The 19107-nt window shown below is 50.3% G+C and overlaps 1 protein-coding gene across 2 annotated transcripts in view; it reads right to left on the reverse strand.

Moving 5' to 3' along the window:
- Positions 1-19107, reverse strand: part of NPHP4 (nephrocystin 4) — a 102281-nt gene that overhangs the window by 70217 nt on the left and 12957 nt on the right. For both annotated transcript variants that reach the window (XM_082233400.1, XM_082233399.1), the window contains exons 4-6: positions 5981-6153; positions 5207-5271; positions 3161-3310 (exon numbers count right to left, since the gene is read on the reverse strand). In XM_082233400.1, coding sequence (XP_082089526.1) covers positions 3161-3310; positions 5207-5271; positions 5981-6153 — 388 coding nt within the window. The remainder of the gene's footprint in view (positions 1-3160; positions 3311-5206; positions 5272-5980; positions 6154-19107) is intronic.

Consider the following 19107-nt stretch of genomic DNA (forward strand, 5'->3'; position numbering starts at 1 on the left):
AGAGTGTGTGTTCCTGGTTGTGTGCGTGTGTGTGCCTGTGATTTTTTTCTGTCTGTCTAACTATGTGCGCTCTGATTGTGTGTGAGGATCTGGTCACTTTTATTATGATTATCATTGCAGAGTTCAAAGGGACCCCCAAGGGTCATCTGGTCCAACCCCCTGCAGTGCAGGAATCACAACTAAAGAATCATTGACAAATGGCCACCCTACCTCTGCATAAAAACCTCCAATGAAGGAGAGTCTACCACCTTCCACTGTCAAACAGCTCTTCCCATCAGAAAGTTCTTCCTAATGTTTAGTTTGAATCTTCTTTCTTTTCTTTTAAATCCATTGTTTCAGGTCCTACCCTCTGGAGGAGCAGAAAACAAGCTTGCTCAATCTTAAATGTGGCAGTCCGTCAGACATTTGAAGTTGGTTTTCATATCACCTCTCAAAGTGCTGGGATTGACCTTTAAAGCCTTACGCAGCTAAGGACCTCAACACCTCAGGGACCACTTCTCTCCACAGACCCTTCAGTTGTTATCTGAGACCCTTCTTTGTGTGGATCCTCCTTGGCAGACCTGGAGAGTAGCCATATGAGAACATGTCCTTTTCAGTGGTGGCTCCCCACTTGTGGAACATTCTCCACGGGGAGGCTCACCTGACACCATCATTACACAAACATTTCTTTTCCATCAGGCCTTGGGCCTCCTTGAGTGGGTGAGGTGTTTTAATCCTGCCTTTTAAAAACAGGCTTGTCTTTTAGTTTGTTTTTGTTTTTTCCTTTTAATGCATGTGCTTGTTTATATATTGCAAGTCGCTCTGAGTTACCTTGGTAAGAAAAAGCGACCAATAAATTTAATAAATAAATATAAATGAATAAATATTAAAAGCAGTTTCAAATGACTTAAAACTGCAGAAATAAGGCGGGTCTTAAAAAAATATGTATCTCAAGTGCAGAAAAGCCAGGGTAAAGCAGTGCATCTTCAGCATTTACCAAAAGGTATATAATGAAGCCCACAACATAGAGCATGGGTAGGCAAACTAAGGCCTGGGGGCCAGATTCGGCTCAATCACCTTCTAAATCTGGCCTGCAGACAGTCTGGGAATCATTCTGTTTTTACATGAGTAGAATGTGTCCTTTTATTTAAAATGCATTTCTGGGTTATTTGTGGGGCATAGGAATTTTTTTTTGTTTTCAAAATATAGTCCGGCCCCCCACAAGGTCTGAGGGACAGTGGACCGGCCCCCTGGTGAAAAAGTTTGCTGACCCCTGACATAGGGTCTGCCACAGAGAATTTTGAAATGCCCACTTTTAGACTCTCAACAGCTTTCCAAGGAAGCAATGAAATTTCTGGGCCCCCTACCTAAAAAGTTCCCCATCCCCGAGTTTCAACTTTTGGATGAAGATGGAGTCAAAGGGGTGCTCAGCACAACCCAAAAATGTGCATTGAGGGAGAGCTTTGAAATTTGATACCCTCCCTTTCCTCTGAAATCTCAGACTGAAATCCAATTAAAGTTAGAGGGCTTTTATTTCTGGGCCTCTGTGGCTCAAACGAGGGATCTCATGACCTGGGGCTAGAATCAAGTCTAATGAGCTCCCACAGGCTGCATGTTCAGGCCTTTAGGTACAAAGACCAAGGGAAAACATTGCCCCCCACAACTGACAGGTCACATGAAGCCTCTAGTAGACTAGACTAGCCTGCTACAAGTACCGCGAAACCTGTCCTTCTGCCCTTGTCTGATCAAACAAGTTGGGATCTTTCACCTCCTCCATTTCAAGGCTCTAGTGCCTCCGGTCTAAACTCCCAACACTAGCCACTGGTCTCAGAGAACCTGTTTGGTTGCAAGTCACTTTAACCAACCAACAAAAAACATGTCTAGGTCTAGTTGCAGGGCATTACTCCACCTCCCCTACCACTTCCTACCACCCAGGAAGTCTGCAATATACAGGACCTTCCTATACACAGGTCACTTTGTTAGCTGTCCAACACAAACAACAATCAGGAAATCCGGCTGTACGAGTACAGCTGGTGAATGTTAATTTGGGTGCTCTGGGAATGGCCATGTGACAGAGTGTGGCCTGGCTTGTTTGCGGATAAAGAGAGAGTGTGCATACAGTTACACACAAACCCCAGAAACCTGCTCCCTTCCCCTCTCCATCCCTTCAGATCCTCACCTTTAACCATTTCCCAATTCCCAAACAGTCGCGTAAATATGCAACCGGACAGGATATATGTTGCATGTTGCTCCCCTCCGTTTGCCCACCTACATTCCTGACCTACTGCTTTGGCTAAGCATAGAAGTCACTGCCACTTTTAATGAGTGGGAGGTTCCTTGATTGCTAGGCATGCAAATAGGTAGGGATTGGTATAACAGTTGCCAATGCCACAAAGGAACAGAAGGCTCCAGTCAAGCACAAGAAAGCAGGGAACTTCCCCTTCACATTCTTTTGGGGAATACACATTTAGGAAGCTCTGACCTAAGCTGAAAGTTACCTGAGTTCTGAGCACAGTCTGTTAAGTTTCCCCTATACTGCAAAACAAGACTAAAGCCCTAACAGGTGGACACTTGTGGTAAAGCCAATCAGAACAGAAATCCTTCAACTGTTTCTGGAAACTGCAGATAGTGGGTGCCTGTCACATCTCGACAGGGATGCTATTCCACAGGACACTGGCAGCCACACTAAAAGCCCTGCTCTCAATCACCGCAGAGGCTTTCATATTAGTGCCAGCACTTTGAACCTGGCACAGTAGCAGATTGGTAGCCACCGCAAATCCTGCAAGTAGGGTGCTATATGCTGGCAGTAGTTTGCCTACTTAAGCAACCGAAGTCTCTGTGTTCTGAACCAGCTGCAGCCTCTGGACTAACATAAAGGGTGGCCCCACACAGAGTGTGATTTATTGAAGTGATTTATCAGCAAGTTTTCCCGTCATCACACATTTTCGGACTTGAGGAATTCAGCAGGTCAAATCCAGGAAAGTATACAATTTTAGCACAGTCAAGAGGAAGGCTAAAAGGATGAGCAGTCACAGTGCCAAAACCCTGAACTGCTGCTGCCAGCCAGTGTTGACAGTACAGAACAAGATGGACCAATGGTATGGCTTGGTATAATGCAGCTTCCATCCTATGCTCCTAGTCTTTCACACTGCAAAAAGAAAAAGTGTGTCTTTCACAATACCTTCATGTGTTGCTAGCATGCCAGGGATTCTCTGCAAGCTGGACACAGGGGTGTTCTCTGGCAGGAGGTGATAGACAGCCTCCAGGGGTGGGTGTGGCTGCAAGCTGCATTGAAGATGGCAGCTGTCAATCGCCATCAGGTTCTTGTTCACTAAAGAAAGGAGAATAGGAAACTTTTTTTCTTAATTCAGTGAGACCGAGAAGTGCCCTGCTTTGCCCAAGAAAATAAGCCACACTGAAATAGAAGACAGCACGACTCCTATGGATTGCTTTCAACTAAGTTTACTCAGAATAAACCCACTGAAATTAATGAAATGAAATAGCCAAGGCCATTAATACTGAGGAGTGTACTCAAAGTACAATTGGGGACATCTCTGGATCTTTAGCCTGTTTGTGTGTGTATGTGTGTTGTGTATGTGTGTAAGGTTATATGTATGTGTAGGGGGGATTTTTAAGAAGTGCTTCTTTGCTCATCCCCGCTGGACAAGCCACACCCAAAATTCTTTCTTTTGCACTGTTCTAAAGGGAGCTGGAACTCAATCAGAAGCACAGGCTTAGCATTAATGTTTCCGTCCCCACAAAGTGCTACATCATGGTTTGTTTTAACCATAGTTTGTCCAACATCTCACTAATGAACAAACAACCCACATCTTCACTCTCCAAATTTTGTTGTTTTCCTGCTGCTCTTCCCTCTCATGGCTCTGTAAGCCAGAAAGCACCTGGGCTGGGGCGGCCAAACAAAGTGTGGTTAAGCAAGGCTGTTTGGTTTGGATGTTACACTAACCCACACTTAAAACAAGCTGTGGTCTGCAATTCTCGTGTGTTTATTGAGGATGCTTTACTTGACCATAGGTTTGTTTGTTGTTGTTTTGTTAGTGGTCTGCAATTCGACAAACCATGGCTTCACACTGTGGTTTGTTCCCAGAAAGCAATGCGAGGTTAGTCTGCTTGGCTGGGTTCAGACATTCAAACAAACCATGGTTCAGCTTGGGCTAAATAAACCATGGATTAGTGTTGGCACAAAGCAGGCCACCGTATTGCTCATGTTCTCCTTTTACCTTGCCTTCCCATCAGCATGGCCAACCTTGCCTCACTCCAAGGTTGTTCTTGCTCTCTGGCAGGAGCCAGATCTGCAGCAGGAAAACCCACTGCAGCATATCTAAATAGCTCATCCCATCCCATTTGCTGCTACGTATCAACTGGGCACTGTCCTCAAAGAGGGATTCAATCTGCATAAAATATTCAGCATGAGACTGTGCCCTCCTGCAAAACTGCCGCCAACAAGGACCTTTGTCCCTCCCAAATGGATTTGGCTCATGTCTGGGATGCACAGAGCGACTGTCCAGAAACAGCTGGGCTGTTGTAAAAGGTTGACATGGTTGCTGCAGCACCAGAGCAGACAATTAGGGTGGGATAAGGGAGGAATCGGTCAGCAGGTAAGATGAAAAACAAACAGTAAATTAAATCTGACAGCTCCCTGGAAGCAGTCTGTCTAAAGGCAGTTTGGATCGGCATTTCCAGACTTCTGAACCACACTCTTTATCTGATTTAAAATCAGAGGCATGTTTCTTGTTACTTCCCAAGAGGTTTAGTTTTAGAGTGTGTTAAGGGCTAGCTGGTCGTAAACAAGACCGGGCCCTGGGTTTGTGCATGATTTGCTTGCTTGAGTGTGTCACGTATTTAGAATAACACAATCCCAGAGCAGTGCTTCAAGCAGGGATGCAACAGGCAGACAGATGTCTCCGAGAGTGGGCAAAGAGTGCATCTGTCTCAGAAGTGACCATATGCTCCAGTCACACACGGTGCAAAGACGAGACAGAATGACCAGTCATGGAAGGGCTGATTGGAAGGAGGCAAACCAGACTGCTGAAGTATACAGTGACACAGCATGCAGACTCTTTTGTGGGTGGGTACTTTGGGCTCATTCATCCCTTCCCCTCTGAGGCCATGTTCTGCTTTCCCTCAGAATTTTATGGATCCGCCTTAATACATATGCAAAGAATACACTGTCTAGCATGTGAAAATGGCGATATGCCTCATGACTTACTCTCTATTGGCTCTTGGAGAAGTGGGTGCAAGAGGGCTCGTGGGGTCCCATGATACAAACTGAGCCTGGAGAGAAAAAGGAGACAGAACATGATACAGAGGGTTGGTGTCATCTTTTGTCCCAGTAAAGGTAAAGGGACCCCTGACCATTAGGTCCAGTCGTGACCGACTCTGGGGTTGCGGCGCTCATCTCGCTTTATTGGCCGAGGAAGCCGGCGTACAGCTTCCGGGTCATGTGGCCAGCATGACTAAGCCGCTTCTGGCAAACCAGAGCAGCGCACGGAAACGCCATTTACCTTCCCGCTGGAGCGGTACCCATTTATCTACTTGCACTTTGACGTGCTTTCAAACTGCTAGGTTGGCAGGAGCAGGGACCAAGCAATAGGAGCTCACCCCGTCACGGGGATTCGAACCACCGACCTTCTGATCAGCAAGCCTTAGGCTCCGTGGTTTAACCCACAGCGCCATCCCTGCCCAGTTTTTGTCCCAGTGCAGAGTAGTACTTCGTCCCAATGCAGAGTAGTAAATAAAAACCAGAAACTCTCTTTAACCTGCAGCCCTCCAAATATTGTTGGGACTTTAATTCCCATCATCCCTGACCATTGGCCACACTGGTCGGTTGTTAAAGTCCAACAACATTTGGAGGGCTGCAGGTTCCCCAACCAGGTCTACACAAACACAGCTCTAGGCTTAACAACCAGCTAATCTTTCCTGTGTGAACAGCCCTAAAGACACAGAAATCTGCCTCTGCTATTACAAAAGTTTATCCATTTACCCTTTGTCCTTCAAGTTCAGGTTTGTTGGCTCAGATCTGCTGTTAAACAAATGTACGATCCCAAAACCACACGACATCTCCTGCGGGGTCCCGTCCCGCCTCCTGGCTGTTGCTACGACCTCCACCACCAAAACGATGCTGGGATAATCCAAAGATGTGTGGAAATAAACAGTCTGGAAGGGGAGGGCAAGAGGGGAGAGGAGATGAGTTGGGTTATCATAGCAGCTTACAGCTAACTAAAGCCGATTCCAAACTGCGGTCCCTTGCTGCCTGTATATCTGGAACTTCTTCCAAGGACACAAATATAGTACACAAGAATATAAGAACAGCCTGCTGAATCAAGCCTTTCCCCTCCTACTCTCCCACCCTGGGAGATCTTGATTTCCCCACCTCTCACTCAGGTTTCATACGCCAACTTTCTGCAACTTTCATGTGTGTGCAGCCCCTGGCTCTCAGTGGCAGTCCAGAGTGGGTGTCCACAGTGCTGGGTCCATATCAGTCATGGCATTAGCAGTAGCCAAGGGGGGGAGGGAGTGAAAATGAACAACCAACTACCCCTGGCAGGGCCAGCCCAAGCCATTTTGCCACTTAAGGCAAAACAGAAAAGGTCAGGGGAGCCTGCCTATCACTGCCTCCTCCTCTGCCTGAGGTGACTAGAAGCCACAGCATGCTGAATAATAATAACAAGAATAAAATTTTATTTATATCCCACCCTCCCCAGCCAAAGCCAGGCTCAGAGCGGCTAACAACAGTAAAGTAATACAGCATTCTAAAATCAATTCATTATAAAATCAGTTATAATCAGTGAAGGGGGTGGGGCTGGGGAAAAAAGAATCTGGAGAGCAGCAAGTGACATTAGCCGCCATGGGCAGCAAGCACAGGAGGCAGTGAGCAGTATGCTCCTGGGGGAGGCTGGATTTGCTGTCCCTCCCAGTCATCCCCAGCCTGCCACCCAAGGCAACTGCCTCACCAAGGCTAATGGGTGGGCCAACCCTGACCCCTGTCAAAAGGGAATCAATCCATTTTATGGCATATAGCCAAAGGCCTTTACAATAGACGACAGAGAATAAAAGGAAATTCCATCTAAAATCATACAACGTAACCTCATAGTAGTTTACAACACAAAAAGAAATATAAAACATTAACACTTAAGACTGGAGTGCATTCACATAGCTGGGATGGAGCTTCTTGGCTGCCAGCGCAAATGTGGCTACCTGGTGGGTAATGTACCAATGTTTATCTGTTCAGCTGTCACTTCCTGTATGGATCAACCTGGAAGCCAATTGGCGATATAAATTTTCCTCTGGGTGTTGTATACGGGGGGGGGGGGGCAATCAGCAGGTAGTGTGTGATGTCCTCTACCTGATTGCATCCATGTATAAATTTGCGATCCATATGGGGAATTCCCTGGTAGCTCCTCTCCAAATATGCCAAAGGCATCTGTTGAAATTTTAGTTCTACAAAGGCCCTGTGTAGTTGTGCGAAGGCCAGAGTCTCAAGGTAATGGTGCCATGAGTGATTGGTCTTAATTTGGAGGTACCAAGTAGAGTAACGGGCAGCAATCATGCATGCTCTGTCTTGGTTGGAATCCTGATCAAATATCCAATTTCTAAGGTCACGTGGGCTAAGGGCTAAGTAGTTCTCCATTTGGAGATCAGAAACCCTAAGATTATCTTGGCACATTTGCACAATCTCAAGATTCCAAAAAGCAGCAGCGCTTACTAAGGGTATGATCCTCGAAGGCATTTAGCCTGTGCCAGTTCCCGTCAAAGGGAATCACTTCTGGACCACTCCCAAACCTTGTCCAGTAGCCTCTCCTTAGACCAGCATGACTAGGAAAGCTTGGGTGCAATCCCTGGCAGGCGTGTGATTGAAGAGCAGGTTAATCCTTCTATTAGAGAGTCATTATCCAAGTGTCACAGGCAAAACATTTGCTGTAATCACAGACTGTCAGGGAAGGATAACGGAGGGAGGCATTAAAGCATCAGTCCGCAGAAATAAATCGTCAGGGGTTCAGAAGCAGAGACGCAGAGAAGGGTGGAAACAGAGAGCGAGGGGGAGGAAGCCGAAGGGAGAATGAGTGATGATGACGACCCGAGATCTCCAAGCCTAAGCAGTGAGTCAGAGGACTCCCAAAAGGGAGCCCCAGTGAGCAGAGCAAGGGGGGGATCCGGGGGAACACCCCAGGAGGAAGGGAACAGAGGAGATTCAGAGAGCAGCAGCTGGAAGTCGGGACCCACGCTCAAGACTGAGAGCAGCAGGGAGGAAGGCAGCCAGGCATCGGGTTCCGGAGGCCGTCAGCAGGAGGGAGGGCACGAGTCAGGGGTGGTCACGCCCTCCTCAGAGAGCGAGGCAACGGTCAAGAGGAAAGTAGAGAGTTGGGCGCGCGCGCCAAGTTCAAATGCAGCGGAAGCTGGAGCAGTAAGCAGCCCGGAGAGTGAGCCAGGTCCCAAAGCCCGCCGAAAGGAAGCGGAAGGATCAGGGGGGTCAGCGTCAGAGGAGAGTAGAAGGGAGGAGTCCCAGGGGGGCAGAAGGACCCAGAGACGTAGGGAGAGGCGAAGGAGGTGGAGCAAGGCTAGGGTATTAAGCTGGTGTGCAAGAGGCGGGGACTCAGATGGGTCTTCGCCGACCTAGGGCAGAAGGTGTAGAGCTGCACGCTGCAGTTCGGAAATGAAACCTGTAACTCAATAAAGACTCTTTTAAAGTGGACGCTGTGTGGCGTGGTCCTATGTGAGCTGGGACCTGGTAGCAGCTCTGACAGTAAGACCCATCCCAGAAAAAGCTTCAGAAACCTGAAACCTCGCAGCGGGAGCAGAAGCCGCTAGGGGAGGAAGAGGGGTGTCTGTAAGCAAGCTCACAAAGGTTAGCAAGATGACGGAAGAACAGAGGATCTCCGCGTTGCAAGAGGCAGTGACCCAGTTGTCCTCAGAGGTATTGGCTTCCAAGAAACGGGAGGAGGAGACTACAGCCGCCTACAGAGACCTACACGCCAGGTTTGAAATGCTTGTTAAGCAAGGGCAACCGGGACCCAGACCGGAGGGCGTGGGATTGGCACGGAGAGCAGGAGGGCTTGTGGCTCACTTCGATGGGGCTTTGCAACAGTACCCTAATTTTAGAGCAGACGTAATGTGCGCACTGCAACTGCTGGCAAAAGACTTTAGAGATGAGGAAGAGAAGGTGGGGTTCATATTGTCCCATTTGCATGGGGATGCCAAAGCCTGGCTGCGCAATTTGTGGAGGGATAAAGATCCGGCGCTTCAGAATGCAGATGCCTTTATCAAAGCGATGGATGCGTGTTTTTTGTCTACTATTGATGTGGATCTTGCCAGACGGGAGATTCATGGACTAAAACAAGGGAGGGCGAGCGTCCGGCAGTATCACGCCCGATTTTTTGCGCTGGTCAGTGCTTTAGAATGGGATCGGGATTCGCCCCCTGTCAGAGACCTCTTCTGGGAGGGTCTAAGTTCTGCGGTTAAGGATGAAATTGCAAGGGGGGAGAGGCCCCGAAGCACGCAGGAGGTGGTCCAAAGGGCGCTGACTGTGGGGGTGAGGCTGGAAGAACGTCCATGGTGCAGAGATGAAGGACGTGGAGGGCGCGAAGCAGCGAGAAGTTTCTCTTTCGTTCCGAGGGAAGCAGCGCGTGCGCAATCCACACCTCCGCCAGGAGGGGGAGGGGAACCGATGGAGGTTGGAGGTGCAAGGGCTCAGTCAGCAGCCAGAGCCCTAGCACCGGCAGCAGTGAAAGCGAAGCCTCCTAGAGGGAACAGGAAGTGTTACATCTGCGAGGATCCAGGCCATTTGGCGAAGGAGTGTCCCCGGAGGCTCCACAAGCACACTGCAGCCTCAGCAATGGTAACTGCAGCAACGCAGCAAGGAGAACCACAGCAGGGAAACGACGATGTCTGGCTGGAGACGGAGGCACTGGGGCCCAGCCAGACGCATCTGTGAAGCAGTCCCCAGCGATATTGCAACCCACGGATCCCCTCCCACCCAAACCAGTAGTGCAGCTCACAGCGTCTCTCCAGCTACCCGACGGCGTCACTATCGAAGTGCCGCTTTCTGTGGATTCTGGAAGCAACGCAGACTTTATAGCGCAGAGCTTTGTGGAGCAGCACGCTATACAGCTATTGCCTGCCACTCTGCCCCTGCAAGTCGTCACAGTGGATGGCAGAGAGTTGCTAGGGGGGCAGGTGGTGAAGCAGACGCCACCGATGGTGATGCGCCTTGGCAACCACAGGGAAGTCATCAGTTTTAATGTCACCCAACTGTCGGACACGCCCATTGTGTTGGGCATGAGTTGGCTGGACAGGCACAGTCCGACACTGGCTTGGTACCAGAGACAACTGATCTTCGGCTCCTCTTATTGCGCAGAACACTGCATCCTGCCCCGTCGGGAGGGAGAGGAGGAGGAATCGCAACTGCAGTTGGGAACGTTGCAAGCGGTCCCCCACAAATACGCGAGCTTTTTGGAGGTCTTCTGCGAGAAGGAGGCGGACAAGCTACCACCTCACCGGCCATATGACTGCAAGATTGACCTCCTACCGGGGGCGACGCTGCCGAAGGGGCGGCTATACTCCATGTCTGAAGATGAAATGCAGGAACTCAAACAGTTCATCGAGCATAATCTGGAGCGTGGCTTCATCAGAGAGTCCAAGGCAGTGGGGGGCAGTCCCGTTTTCTTCGTGAAAAAGAAAGACACGCCCCAAAAAAGACTCGTTGTGGACTACCGCCTTTTGAACCAGATGACCAAACCGTCTGATTACCCCATGCCCAGGATTGACGACCTCCTCGCGACGGTACGCAAGGGAAGCGTGTTCACCAAGTTGGACCTGCGAGGGGCGTACAATCTCATCCGCATGCGGGAGGGCGATGAGTGGAAGACGGCCATGTTCACACCGCTGGGCACCTACGAATACAGAGTTATGCCCTTTGGATTACAAAATGGCTCTCACTGTTTTCAAGCTTTTATGCATCACGTGTTGGAGGGACTCCTCTACAAGACATGCGTCTGCTTCCTGGATGACATCCTGATTTTCTCTGACTCGCAGCAAGCTCACGACCGAGACGTGAGGGAGGTGCTCAGCAGGTTGCAACAACATAGACTGTACGCCAAGCTGGAGAAGTGCCAGTTCGACACGACGGAGGTGGATTTCCTGGGATACAAGTTGTCGGACAAGGGGATAGCCATGGACAGCACCAAGGTTCGTGCGGTATTGGATTGGAAGAGCCCGCGCAACCGGAAGGAGGTCCAGCGGTTTGTCGGCTTCGCCAACTTCTATCGCAAGTTTATCAAGGGGTTCGCGATGCAGACGGCAGCAATTACGGACACGCTCAGCTCCAAAAAAAAGAAATTCATCTGGACGGAGCAGGCGGAACAGTCCTTTCAAGCGCTCAAGCATCTCTTCGCATCGGAGAAGCAACTGCTGCATATCGACCCCAGTAAACCGTTGAGGGTAGAGACAGACGCGTCAGACAGAGCCGTGGGAGCTGTCCTGCTGCAGCGAGACCCGCAGGGGGTGTGGCGGCCGGGAGCGTTCTACTCCAGAAAGCTCAGCAAGTCGGAGCAGAACTACACCATCTGGGACAGGGAGTTGCTGGCCATTCATGCAGCTTTCAAGGCGTGGAGGCACTTCCTAATCGGCGCCAAGCACACGGTGCAGGTCTGCACGGACCACAAGAATCTGGAGCACTGGCGCACGGCTCAGTTCCTGAACCAGAGGCAGATACGTTGGGCGGAGTTCTTTGCTGACTTCAATTTCCGAATAGAGTACGTCCCAGGAGACACCAACATCATGGCGGATGCACTGTCCCGAAAACCGCAATACCTAGAAGAGGTGACGCCAGCGGCGGCCATGCACATCTTCGCACCGACGGCGTGGGCGTGTGCCTCAGCTACAGTAGACCTGGATGCGGTGCGACGTGCATTGCGGGACGACTCATTCGCGCAAGACAAGATGGCGGAACTGCTCAGAGGCACGGCTACCACGGACGAGTTCCAGGTGCGGGACGGCTTGCTCCTACGCAAAGGAGCTGTCTATGTACCAGGAGACGACCTTCGCGCCAAGGTACTGCAACAGTTGCACGACGCACCCACGGCCGGTCACTTTGGCACAGAGAAAACGATGGAATTAGTCGCGAGAGACTTCTGGTGGCCCAGGCTGAGAGGGGAGGTCGCGGACTACGTCGCGAGGTGCGACACCTGCCAGAGGGCCAAGCCGGTACACAGACCACCGGCGGGACTGTTAGAACCGCTGCAAACGCCGTTTGAACCGTGGGAGAGGGTGGCCCTGGACTTTGTGACGGATTTACCCAGCTCGAGAGGCAAGACAGCTGTGCTGGTGGTGGTGGACTTGTTCACCAAGATGGCACATTTCATTCCGTGTGCGAAGGTGGCCACGGCGGAACAAACCGCCAAACTGTTCATAGATCACGTGTTCAAAGTGCATGGCCTGCCACGGTCTATCCTGTCCGACCGCGGACGCCAGTTCATCTCGTCTTTCTGGCAGAAGCTGATGGGTTTTCTAAATGTCAAGGTCAATCTGGCATCAGCAAGACACCCGCAGACCAACGGGCAAGCAGAGAGGGTCAATGCCATCATGCAGCAGTACCTGAGATGCTATGCCAATCAACAGCCTGCGACGTGGGTGGATTACCTGCCGCTAGCCGAGTTCGCTTACAACAACACGAAGCACGTGTCCACAGGAGTGACGCCGTTCTTTGCCAACAATGGGAGGCATCCCAGAACCTTCCCGGGACTGGAGAGAGTGGGGGAAGGAGAACCACAGACGGCGGACGCGTTCGCGTCAGAGCTGCAGGCGGTCCACGATCAACTCAGACGGCAGCTGGAGCTAGCTAAACACGCCTACAAGGTGCAAGCTGACAAGCACAGGCGGGTTGGCGAAGTGATCCAAGTGGGAGACTGGGTCTGGTTGGCAGCCCACGCAGTGCCGACCAGGTCACTTGCCAAGAAGAAGTTGGGGCACAAGCAGATCGGTCCGTACCAAGTCGAAGCGCAGATCAACCCGGTAGCCTTCCGACTGGCGCTGCCGGAGGGTTCCAGAATGCATCCGGTGTTCCACAGGTCGGTGCTCACTCCCTACAAGGCACCTCACAGGTTCCAGGAGCCAGGGACGGCGCCAAGTCCGCTCCGGGAACGGACGGAGACGCGGGGGGTGAAGCACCAGGACCACATCAACGAGGTCACGGAGATTTTGGACTCCAGATGGGGGGAAGGGGGAGTCGAATACCTCTTAGCCAGAGAGGGCACCCGGGCCAGCGCCAATAGCTGGGTACCAGACTACGCTTTGGAGGAACCCCTGCTCAAGGACGAGTTTCATGCCCTCTTCCCACACAAACCCATGCCAGCGAGCTTCTTCGACGACTGGTTGTTCACACCCACACTTTCTTCCAGCACGTTCCATGGATTCGACTCAGAAGGGGAACCCGCACGGAGCACCCGTTCCCCAGAAGGTTCACCGGCAGGTTCGGCATCAGGCAACTCGTATTGGTGGGACGATCGACCAGAGGAGCAATGGCGCAGGAAGTGGCGGGAGATGCCAGGTCGAGCGACCGACGCAGAGACTGACATGGACGTGTTCGGGGAGGACCTCGGGTTCGAGCACGGCGGTACAGAGATGGAAGAGCAACAAGTCAACGTCGACGACCGCGAGGGGGAAGACTCGGAGGTATTCAGTTGGCGGCCACCCACGGGGAGCGACCTGTATCCAGCATTCCCTCCCATGATGATGGAGCACCCAGCACCCACACCTGACAGCGGGGAGGGGGGAAGGGGGGGCTTCGAGGGGGGGATGGATGTCAGGGGTTCAGAAGCAGAGACGCAGAGAAGGGTGGAAACAGAGAGCGAGGGGGAGGAAGCCGAAGGGAGAATGAGTGATGATGACGACCCGAGATCTCCAAGCCTAAGCAGTGAGTCAGAGGACTCCCAAAAGGGAGCCCCAGTGAGCAGAGCAAGGGGGGGATCCGGGGGAACACCCCAGGAGGAAGGGAACAGAGGAGATTCAGAGAGCAGCAGCTGGAAGTCGGGACCCACGCTCAAGACTGAGAGCAGCAGGGAGGAAGGCAGCCAGGCATCGGGTTCCGGAGGCCGTCAGCAGGAGGGAGGGCACGAGTCAGGGGTGGTCACGCCCTCCTCAGAGAGCGAGGCAACGGTCAAGAGGAAAGTAGAGAGTTGGGCGCGCGCGCCAAGTTCAAATGCAGCGGAAGCTGGAGCAGTAAGCAGCCCGGAGAGTGAGCCAGGTCCCAAAGCCCGCCGAAAGGAAGCGGAAGGATCAGGGGGGTCAGCGTCAGAGGAGAGTAGAAGGGAGGAGTCCCAGGGGGGCAGAAGGACCCAGAGACGTAGGGAGAGGCGAAGGAGGTGGAGCAAGGCTAGGGTATTAAGCTGGTGTGCAAGAGGCGGGGACTCAGATGGGTCTTCGCCGACCTAGGGCAGAAGGTGTAGAGCTGCACGCTGCAGTTCGGAAATGAAACCTGTAACTCAATAAAGACTCTTTTAAAGTGGACGCTGTGTGGCGTGGTCCTATGTGAGCTGGGACCTGGTAGCAGCTCTGACAGTTATTCTATTATCTTTTATTGCAAAATGATGGAAAAAATTGTCAGCAACCGTTGACAAGCGGACCGGCAAGGCAGAGTTATGTGCAGGTGCCTGAAGAATTGGGTACCTCTCTCAAAGTGGGTATCCGTTGCGTCGCTAAGCCTATTGCTGTCTCCAGAAGTGCCAATATTGGTCTTCCTAGTCTTATTGCCTCCTTTCCTGAATGGGGCTACCACAATGGCTGGTCAAAGCCACCAGGGTTACACCGGGGTGAAGATTTGGGAGAGAAATTGGCAGAGCTCCCTTCCGAACGAGAATGCAATACGGGCTACGTTAAATGTCTTGTTGCATTTGACATTAACTGGGTGGTTGAAGAAGAAAGGGCCACTGTTCCTCACCCACCTCCATGGTTTCAGCCAAAATCAGGCCTTCCTTCCACAAATTGCAGCCTCGAGGTGGGGCATCTTCATGAGGCCCATGACGGGGAAGAGTTAAAAAGCCCTGCCCATGTGACATTTTACTTATTATGTGCTTGCCTAGCTTTATGTAATGGAAGCAGGATTACTTGCATGCAGCATATTTCACATGCCTAATTGTCGACAGGGGGGCTCCGCTGGGCATCCAGGAACTTGGACAACTCTCTCTGTTTGCCATTAAGAAGACAAGCATTAAGAGACGGTTCCCCTGCACAGGCAGCTCTCTCTGAAAGGTTTGAAAGCAGCTTCCCAGGAAGGTAAACGAGGGAAATGTAATTATTTGCAATGGCACCTTGGCAAACCTCTCCACACAAGTGCTCCCCCATTATCATCAGGGGGAAATAATAATTGAATAATCACAGTGATATGAAGCTGTTCATTAGCCGGAATGGAACGGCTGGGGGAGAATGGCAAACGGGGCTCAGCAAATTATCCACGCAGGAAGCGTGTTTGTGACAGATGAGACGATGTTCTCCTGCCCTCTTTGGAGCGGCTTATCAGGATTTGACAGTTATTCTCTGTGACGGAATAAACAACTTTCTAAACCATTAACATGTGCTGCATTCCAATCCCTGGAATACCCTCAATGCAAAAACAAAACAAAAAAAACCTGGATTTTTCTGTTGCTGTTGATACTGTTTAGCAGAACAATTTTACCGGCTCCTTTGGATTGCACTGCCATTATTGTGGGAAAGAAGGGTCGCAAGAAGGTCTTGAGACTCTTCAAATGGCAGAAGGATGGAGAATGTGAGTCAAAGGCAAAGGAACCTGGTAGCCAGCTGAAGCAGGTGTCCAAGTTGCTCAGACTAGCAGGGAAATCTGTCCTGGAAGCAAGGGTCTCAGAGCCACAAGTGGCATGCCCTTGCCCCCCTGTGAGGTCATGCTGGCATCGCTGAAAGCGTTAGTGGCCACCTCTGTCTGATTAAGAATGAGAACGGCAGGAAAGTGGTTTTCAATTCACTCATAAGACTACAAATGCAACAAGTAAGACGTGGACCTCACTGGGCATGATACCATCCTTGATTGAAAGAACAAAAACGCTGAATTGCTATCCAAGCATAATTCATTCCTGCCCAAAGAGAAGCCCACAGAGGCCAGCCTGAATTTGTCCTCGATCCGCCCTCATCACCTCTTCCTCCTTCCACTGCTGCCCTCATCCTGACACTTGTTCCTCCTTGCTTCTCCCCTCCCTTCGTTGACTCCCCACCAGCCAAAATGGAGACTGGAAGATCCTCAAGTTGAAAATTGTTGTTTGTTTATATTACTAAACTAAAAAAACAAAAACGGTCCTTAAAAGTAAGAAGCACTCTCTGTTGCTTCTCTGGCCTTCAGGGAAGAGTCTCTTTGCATGCTCGGAAACAATGTATGATTCTGACAGGTGAATGCTACCACATAAGGCTGTTTCTGAAGCAGTCCGGGCTCCTCCCATATCTGCCATACTGGCTGTGCTGGGCTGGCCTTAAAACAACAGACTGACTAAGAGCTTTCCTAGCAGGGCTGACTTTCCAGGAGCCCAACTAATCACATGGTTTTTCTGCTTAGAGACACTCTGCCACAATTCTACGTTTGGATCAAAATTGGCTGAGTGGTCTGAGTGGTCTGTTGTTTCCTGCTTGGCAGGGGGTTGGACTCGATGGCCCTTGTGGTCTCTTCCAACTCTATGATTCTATGATTCTAAGAGCTTATTATTATTGTTACTGTTATTGTTATTTATACCCCACCCATCTGGCTGGGTTTCCCCAGCCACTCTGAGCAAATTCCAACAAAATATTAAAAATACATTAAAAGATCTGTCATTAAAAATTTCCCTAAACAGGGCTGCTTTCATATGTCTTCTAAAAGTCAGATAGTTGTTTATTTCCTTGACATCTGATGGGAGGGTGTTCCATAGGGTGGGCGCCACTACCGAGAAGGCCCTCTGGCTGGTTCCCTGTAACTTCACTTTTTGCAGTGAGGGAACTGCCAGAAGGCCCTCGGAGCTGGACCTCAGTGGGGAAGTTCCTGAAGGGACTCCTCTCCTATATCTATGAACCTCCTTGGTATTAATTGTCACTGTTTGCCCAGATGCTTTGCATTGAGAGATCTCTGACGGGCATCCTGATTGTCTTATCAAATGCTAATGTTTTGTGTAAACTGTGTCTAGAACTATGCAAAACTTGCTAAATCCTCAGGACATCACACCTTGGCCTGCCTGAGCCACAGCAACCCCACCTTGTGCACGATGTAATTTCTGATTGTTTATAGCAGGGATGTGCTTTTTCTCCACGCCAAAATGCAAGCCCTTAAAAGAGATGTTGGTTCTGGGTCTCTCTTGTCTCTTTGCGGGGGCGGGGGCGGGGGGGACGACTCTGTTGCAACAGAAAAATAAAGATCTGCCTTGCTTTCACTACATCCTGCCTCCATCCATTCATCTCTGACTGATCGTGAACTTAAGAGAGGACTCAGTCCCTTGGGGAGTTGGGCAGTAAAAGCCAACCACCCCTATTTTTTCTATATCAAATGTGATGAGCGTATTGAGCACCTGATTGGCCCACTGCATCCATTCGCCACTGGAGGAGAAAGAGAAATGGCAAAATGAACCATAATCCTAAAGTCCCCTGGAATTGTGCTTTACAAATACTGAAACGCAACAGTGCATTTAAAGAAAGAAAGGCAATCCACTTAATGGGATCATCGGGGGGGGGAGGGAAGACGCAGGGCTACTCAGAGCAAGGTCTAGGTCTAGTGGTGCCAAGTTTAAGACAACACAGAATAAAGTTACTGGGGAGGGACACCCCATCACCCTCAGCTGCTCCTACCATCCCTGAATTGGTTGGATATGCTTGCTGACCTTGCGTCATTCCTGGAGCAAGAGCACCATCTGCTGCCTGATCTCAAGCATGACAAGTAGTGAGAATTTTTATTTTTTAAAAAATCTATTCCATCATTTACTAGACTGGGGGATGAGGGTAGAGCAGACAGACAGAATGGAGGCACAATACCGAGTCGTGTTCATTTACAAAGCCCTGAACAACTTATGTGCAGGGTAACTCAGGGAATTTGTCTAACCCTCTTTTAAAGCCATCAAAATGTGTAGCCTCTTGCAGGAAAGAATTCCACCAAGTTACACTCAAGAGAGAAATCCCAGTTCTGTTCAACCCCTTCATTCCGGAGAGGAACGGGGAAAGAGTATAATTTTACAGCGAACGTTACTAGAAATGGGGAAAGAAGAAAGGCAGGACATCCAGGAGAATATTGAGAGACCTATAAGTGATATGGGGGTGGGGGGAAGACAGCATGGTGTAGTGGGTAGTGTTTTGAGAACAGGATGTAGGAGACCACGGTTCAGATTTCCATTCAGCTATGAAGCTCACTGGGTGACTTTGGGACAGTCACTGGCTCTCATCTTAACCTACCTCACAGGTTATTATTATTATTATACTCTGCCCATCTGACTGGGCTGTCCCAGCCACTCTGGCTGACTTCCAACATAATAAAAACATAGCAAACATCAAACATTAAAAAGTTATCGATACAGGTAGGTTGTGGGGATTAAAATGAGGAGGGAGAACCATGTACAACACCTTGAGCTCCTTGGAGAAAAAGGTGTGATAGAAATGCAATAAATACATAAACTACCAGGGAAGGAGCGTGTATTCAGGGACTCCGGCAGGGTCCAAGGCTGTGATCTAGCCAAGTCTGGGTGTGCCCCAGCCTCTACTTGAGCTGCTGAGAGGAATAGATCACACCACTCTGCCCCCTGTGGTTGGCATGGCCATAGAATCACAGATGCATGAAGCCTCAGGATCATAGGATCCTAGCTTGCTGTATCTGTGATCATTCAGGCTCCAGCATCTAACCTCAAGCGACTCCTAAGAGATCACCAGCCCTTTAAGCAAAAGAACATAAAGGGGCATCCTAAAATCAATGGGTTGGAGCAACACCTCTATGAGGAAAGGTTATAGCATCTGGGGGTTTTTTCACTTGTTTCCAGAAAGTGCAGATCAGGGTTCCTGTCATAATAATAAGAATAATTTTTATTTATATCCCGCCCTCCCCAGTCAAAGCCAGGCTCAGAGCAGCTAACAGCAATAAAAGTAACACAGCATTCTAAAATCAAT

This window comes from Podarcis vaucheri, assembly GCF_965113315.1.
Source record: "Podarcis vaucheri genome assembly, chromosome: 7".
Classification (NCBI taxonomy): domain Eukaryota; kingdom Metazoa; phylum Chordata; class Lepidosauria; order Squamata; family Lacertidae; genus Podarcis; species Podarcis vaucheri.